General features: G+C 44.6%; 1 protein-coding gene and 2 non-coding genes across 3 annotated transcripts; 2 read left to right on the plus strand and 1 right to left on the minus strand.

Moving 5' to 3' along the window:
* Nucleotides 1-2,427: 2,427 nt before the first annotated feature.
* On the minus strand, nucleotides 2,428-4,513 carry LOC123490839 (E3 ubiquitin-protein ligase DTX4-like). The gene is made up of 2 exons (XM_045220691.1): nucleotides 4,224-4,513; nucleotides 2,428-2,780 (listed from the first exon to the last, which is right to left on the minus strand). Exons 1-2 carry the CDS (start codon nucleotides 4,307-4,309, stop codon nucleotides 2,456-2,458), a joined length of 411 nt encoding a protein of 136 aa, XP_045076626.1. The 5' UTR covers nucleotides 4,310-4,513; the 3' UTR covers nucleotides 2,428-2,455.
* Nucleotides 4,514-5,729: 1,216 nt separating this feature from the next.
* Nucleotides 5,730-5,802, plus strand: trnat-ugu. Its single transcript has one exon. It is a non-coding gene; the product is annotated as a tRNA-Thr (tRNA).
* Nucleotides 5,803-6,430: 628 nt separating this feature from the next.
* Nucleotides 6,431-6,503, plus strand: trnak-uuu. Its single transcript has one exon. It is a non-coding gene; the product is annotated as a tRNA-Lys (tRNA).
* The last annotated feature ends 217 nt before the right edge of the window (nucleotides 6,504-6,720 follow it).

Genomic DNA, 6,720 nt, shown 5'->3' on the forward strand with positions numbered 1-6,720 from the left:
TGTCTATCTGCCTGTTGTCACTCTCTGTCTATCTGCCTGTTGTCAGCCTCTGTCTATCTGCCTCTCTATATCAACCATCATGTCATTTCAACCATAATTCTCTAACTCCCCCCTTTTTCCACATGGTTTTGTTGTGTGTGTTTACCAATGTATCAACTTGTGTGAGTTTGGGAGATTGCGGTTGTATGTGTATGAGACAAGAGTCAGAGGGCAAGAGAGAGGGAGAGAGACAGAGCAGAGAGACAGAGGGGTGAGAGAGCAGAGAGAGAGGGAGAGAGACAGAGGGTGAGAGCAACAGAGTGAGAAAACCAGATTGACAATGTGTTGGAGAGGGAGTCAGTGACTCAATCAGTGGTCGGAAGGGTGTGCCCGTTCACAAGAGTCTGCCCATTTTCTGACAGACGGTAACAGCGATGGCTCAGTCGGCGAGTGTTTCTCAGAATTAGAAAAGGGAATCTAAATGGTCACCCACTTCAGGTAGAAAAACATTTGCTTATGTTTGAGGAAAGACTCCCCAGACGTCGGTTGACGGCAGCTAGCCTAAATGCTGACGGCTTCCTGAAATGACAGCCAGACGCTAACGCTAGCTGGGCGTTATCTTTCACAGGGCTCCTCCCGAAAAGTGAAACCGTTCCTAAGCTTTCAGTGACAGCTGAAAACTCTTCAGTCTGGCTTCTCTGATTGACTATTAGCCCTATGAATAGTTGGCATACTGCGTTTCCAAATCCTGTAGCTATGGGGAATTACAGGAACGGCATTTAAAGTAAACTAATATTTCAAAAAAAAAGTTGTTGAACCAACAAAGTAATGGAATCTTTGGCTGTATAATAGAAGGGCTGCATCACACATGGGTGGAAAAAGACAGGACACAGAGAAAAGAGAAACATGGATATGTGAGGCTTAAAACCATCACCGATGGGGTGTAAAGTTAATTTGGAGACTGCTTGGCTAGCTGCGAGCTGTGAGCTGTAGTATTCTCATGCTGTCTGTCTCTAGCACAAACATAGTGGGATTCAGTGGGAGGGTGAATAGGCAATAGCATACCATCATCAGCTCTGGTGAAACAGCAGAGTGTAACTACAAGGTAAAGAGAGATATTTCTGTCATTACTGATCTCTCCCCCTTTCTCTCTCCCCCATCTTTCTCATTCTCTCTTCATGTTCTGTCTCTCTTGTCTCTCCCCTTCTTCCACTTCAGTGAATTTATAATTGCCGGTACGCCCCCTACCCCGTCTCCCGACTCGGTGCGCCTGAGCTCTGCTCCTACAACTCTCTCCCACACTCTTCCCTGTGTGTGAGAGAGAGTGTGTGTGTGTATCTGTGTGTGTGTGTGTGTGTGTGTGTGTGTGTGTGTGTGTGTGTGTGTGTGTGTGTGTGTGTGTGTGTGTGAGGGTGCCTGCGTGAACGTCTACTCCACAATAGAGGAGCCAACATCTGTTCCCTCAACTTCAACAAAGAGAGAGACGGGCTTCCCTCTCCCTCCCTCTCTCTCTTTCTATACCTCCTTCCATCTATCTCTCCCACGTACCGAGGTTCTGACGCCGCTAGTCCCTAGAGATCTGGCCTATTGACAAAACTAAAGACAAGACTAAAGAAATCGTTAGGAGACAGTGTGGCTGAGACTGTCCGGGGGGCTGCCGAAGGCGGATTCTCTGCTGATTAAGCCTTGAAATATCACATTCTCTCTGCTTTCCCCTTACGCTCTGGATCTGTCACAAAGGGCACCCTATTCCCTATGTAGTGCACTACTTTTGACTATAGGGTGCCATTTCTTTCTCGCTCCCTCTGCTTATCCCACCCAATTGTCCGTCTCCACACGGCAGCTGCGGGCGTTAGATTCGGGGAGTATGGGGGGGAAGAATGTCTCTCGCAAGAGGCCAAGGCTCCGTGAGGTACAGCTGTTCTAGGTCATCACACTTCCACCCCATTCTGTCTGACAGGCAAGCGGAGGGTTAAAGTCAGGGACCCAGCCAGGCTCTTGGAATATGGAACTGATTGTAATTCATTCTTAATTCTCATTCTATGACGGAATGGAACCAACCTGTGAGCTCTAAGCGCCACTCCAGTGGCAAAGCAGTCACTATCTATCAGTTGAACCACATGCAAAACAAACAGAATTGTATGACGCTGTGCAATAACATGAAGTAAAAACCAGAACATGCTGACAACTGGGCCTAAGATGTCAAAAGGCCTCTTTAGAACTAAGAATTCTGATATGACTTTTGTCTGTCACAATGTATCCATTCCAGACAGACCAAGACACAGACAGACACTCACTGGACATCACAGGAGGTTGGTGGCACCTTAATTGGGGAGGATGGGCTCGTGGTAATGGCTGGAGCAGAATAAGGTGGAATGGTATCAAACACATCAAACACATGGTTTCCCATCTATCTCTTAAGACCATCCAGTTTTTTTTCCCAACTGTGCTGTGATGTTTCACAAAAGTTCTGCACCTACATACATCCAACTGCCTTCTTACACCAACAACACCAGGAGCCTAACGACATGACAACAGCATCCCCACAACAACAACAACAGCCATTCCCACCTCTCGTCTTCTTACCTGTGTCCTGCCTGAACTGGTGCATCGACTGCAGGTCTAGGATGTAGGGCGAGAGGCGGTTGTCGACTTGGCCTAGCACGACGCTCCCACCACGGGGATCGCTTCGTATCACCGCCTCGATGTGGTGGGAGACGGCCGGGCTGTAGGGCCGCCACCGCCCGTGTTCGTTGAGCCATTCCCACACGACCACAGCGGACGCAAGGAGCATGGTGGCCCTGGAAAGAGAAGTTAGAAAATGCCCCTTTGTTAGAAACCATGTCGGGATTCGGTGAAAAAAGGAAGGCGCGACGTTGTGTTTACATCCGGAACCAGGCTAGACTTTGTTAATTTTGATTTGGCTACAAAGTCGCCTATCGCTGTTCATTGAAACGAGGATCGCTGTCTCATCACTGATTCCAACATCAGCTCAATCTAGCCTACATTAAGTCCCGTAGTGTATAAGTTATATGGGCTTGTAGCTAGGTTATATCTACACACAAATACAGGTCTCCCTAAATTAACAAAGAGGGATCTTACATTTAGTCAGCCGGCGGCGTGCTAATGTGAAGGAGCGCAGCATCTGGCCACAAATATCCGTGCCACTTTCATGGTCGAACGCGGAGAAATCTTCTGTTTTACCGGGTTGTTATGCCTTCATTAACCGTGGACAAGCAAAGAAACGGAGAGTGCTCCTGTTATTATTGTTGACAGCCTTACTTTTCAGTCACGTTCTAGCGTAAAGAAACAAGTGTGTCCGACTGAATCTTATAAATCCCTTTGCCAGAGCGCAAGTGGCGAGACCAAGCTACACTTGTGGAGTGAAGACAGGACGGAGCTCCGTTCCAGTCGTTGGGGCGTAGTAGCGTGTTGAACTGTTCCAAAGTGACATCCAACACCACACTCGTAATAGACCTACCTACCAATGCCCGTGACTCGCTGAGCGACCTTTCCCAAATCTGTGAAACAGGCTGGACAGGTATATGCTGCGCAGAGAGAACGGATTGGGTGTACAGTTTCATTCATACAATACATGCATTTTTGGATGAAGCCTGGCACAACATGTTTAGGGGCGATTACTCAGCTCTTTGTGATGATTGGCTAATCATCGCGTCATTTTCCTAGAAACAGTACAGTCGGCCTATTGAACATGTTTATTACATGTCATTACTGTAACTATGAATCTTCCCTCCGTGGGATGGGCTACATTAGGCTACAAGTACACGAATTGTGTCAATTGAATTGGCACCTGTCAATTACTGTACACAACTACCTAGGCTAAGCACAAGAAATAAACCATTGAATAAGAAAACGTTCCGGTATCTATATAGGTTTTTTATAGCCTATCTTTTGAGTTATTGTGTAAATCAGTTGACACTTGTTTAAATCCATAAAATAAGCCAGTCCGATGTTCACGCATAAACCTCGCCTTGTCCAAGTTCAGAGAAAGGCAACTAGGTTACGATAGAAGTGATGATGATGTATTGTGATCTTGGAACATTTGGAACGCATTTTTACGCACGGGCTATGTGGACACTAGTCCCTTCTTATAAACACAATCAAAACGCAAACAACAAATGCAGCATTTTATTGGTATTTGAAAAATCACATTCAACCGGTTATCTACGGCAGATATTGAATAAATCATTGCTCTAGTATAGGCCTATTCACCAGTTACTTACCGTCCTTGCGATGGAGGCTTGGTTTTAGAAATGGGTTCAAAACCAAGACTAACAATCCGTCCGTCTTCCACACGCATGTTTCTCATTTACAATCCTCAAGTGGTTAGTGATGCAAAAAATATGCCTATCCATAAAATACAATTCAATTCAATTCCTGCGCGTATTTATCGGATATCGAATACGAGTTCCATGGTGGAATGGTTTCAGTATTCCAAAGCAAATATTGGACATATTTTACGTCCTCTGGCTAACCATACGTATCCATCTCTGTATCCCTAAATTGAATATGACCCATTCGGGAGGCTGGTACCTCCGTAGGCTCCGTTCTATTCTATACCACGCCCAAAGCCATAGGAGGCTGTCTTTGCAAGCCAGTCAGGTGCATTGAACTCCCAAAGTAGTACGCCACTGGTGCAGATCCGCCCTAAAGTTATCCCAAATTGTAAATGCATAAGCAAACACAAAAATACTAAGGTGCATAGTGTTGCTTTATAGGCTATGCCAACTAAAGGATTATTTATGTGTGTGCACATTCTGTGTTCAATGGTCAGTGCAGTGGTTACAGAGAGTGACTGGAGAAGATAGATTTAGGTTTTAGCCAAGTTTTCCCATTGAAAGACTGCGGTGCAAAAGCACGAGTAAAGTAGTAAATACTGGTCTGGACTGTGAATATGTATGTAGTCTATACATAAGCAATAAGGCCCGAGGGGGTGTGGTAAATGGCCAATATATCATGGCTAAGGGCTATTTTTACCCATGATGCAATGCAGAGTGCCTGGATACTGCCCTTAGCTGTGAATATTGGCCATATAGCACAAACCCCCAAGGTGCCTTATTGCTATTATAAACTGGTTACTAACCTTTTTAGAGCAGTAAAAATAAATGGTTTGTTCTGCCCGAGGTAAAAGGTATGTTATAAACTGGGTGGTTCGAGCCCTGAATGCTGATTGGCTGACAGCCGTGGTATATCAGACTGTGTATCACTGGTATGACAAAATATGTATTTTTACAGCTCCAATTATGTTGGTAACCAGTTTATAATAGCAATAAGGCACCTCTGGGGTTTGTGGTATATGGCCAATATACCACAGCTAAGGGCTGTATCCAGGCACTCCGCGTTGTGTCATGCTAAAGAACAGCGCTTAGCTGTGGTATATTGGCCATATACCACACCCCCTCGGGCCTTATTGCTTAATTATCCACTTGAGCGCAACAAATGACTGGCTACAAACAACTTCTGAACGGCTTGTTGACAAATGCAGTTCTTCGACGCCATCTAGTGGTTGAAGTTGAAAACACATTGCAAGTCAGAATGCAGGATATTTTTTTGTCTTTATCGTGGTGATTTAAAATACTGACAGAGATGTTTTTACAATACAATCAAAGCGATCAATTTAGGCCTTTGCAAGCAAACATAAAATATTTTCAGAACATTTATAGAGCTCGAATGAAAGGCTGTCCAGGCCATATTCAAAAAGAGTTTGCGCTTCAGCCTCAACAGAACAGGGCTCCATAGCTCAGGGGTTAGAGCACTGGTCTTGTAAACCAGGGGTCGCGAGTTCAAATCTCGCTGGGGCCTGTACATTTTTCTCCCCTTTCATCTGATCAAAACAGGTCTTTCATTTACGTCCTAAACTTGAGACCCCCCCAAAAAAAACTGACACTATGCATTAGTCGCAGTTTTTTTGCGAACAATAATGACGTTAATAAAGTACGTATATTGATCTGATGAAAACACTGAATTGTCAATAAATGGAGATGAAAGGAACAACACAGAGGCTGACAGTAGTTTTTCGGTGCATATTAACACTTACACATGGACAATGGTGCATCTTTGCACCGCTAGGTTAGCTGACCACATAATGAAATGGAACACTCTATTGCGAGCTATGATAGCTACAGTAGCTAGCTAAGTTAACGTTAGCATAACCAAAGATACGGTAACAGTTCCTATTCACCTGTGGGTAAAACCAAAACTAGTAACCTATTAATCTGTGGTATAAACGTTACGATGCTGACTGCAATACACTTACTGTAACGTTAGCTATGTGGTAGGAAAGTGTCCCCTAGCTCTTGAGCAGAGCAACACAGAAAGAATGCAACGTCTTCGGCAACAGTTGCGAACGGCTCACTTTCCTAACAAGTTTAGATGTGATCTAGCTACAACTTCTAAAATCAAGATATTTAAATTTTCTCTGCATGTCAGAGCCCGGATAGCTCAGTCGGTAGAGCATCAGACTTTTAATCTGAGGGTCCAGGGTTCAAGTCCCTGTTCGGGCGGTAGTTTTTTGTTTTGTTTTTACCGCTCTCGTTTGCAAGCGCCTTCTTTCTTAGACAGAACGAACGTTACAAAATATTGTAATGATCATAAATGAACAATTGTCCAGACAGAGGTTTGAGTTTACTAATTCCCGGTTTATTAACCAAACTCAGATAGCAGGTTGACTGGCATGTCGGACCCCACGAACACTGGGTACTGTCGTAGTAAATATATAAT

The sequence above is a fragment of the Coregonus clupeaformis genome, unplaced genomic scaffold (assembly GCF_020615455.1).
Source record: "Coregonus clupeaformis isolate EN_2021a unplaced genomic scaffold, ASM2061545v1 scaf5026, whole genome shotgun sequence".
In the NCBI taxonomy this organism is placed as follows: domain Eukaryota; kingdom Metazoa; phylum Chordata; class Actinopteri; order Salmoniformes; family Salmonidae; genus Coregonus; species Coregonus clupeaformis.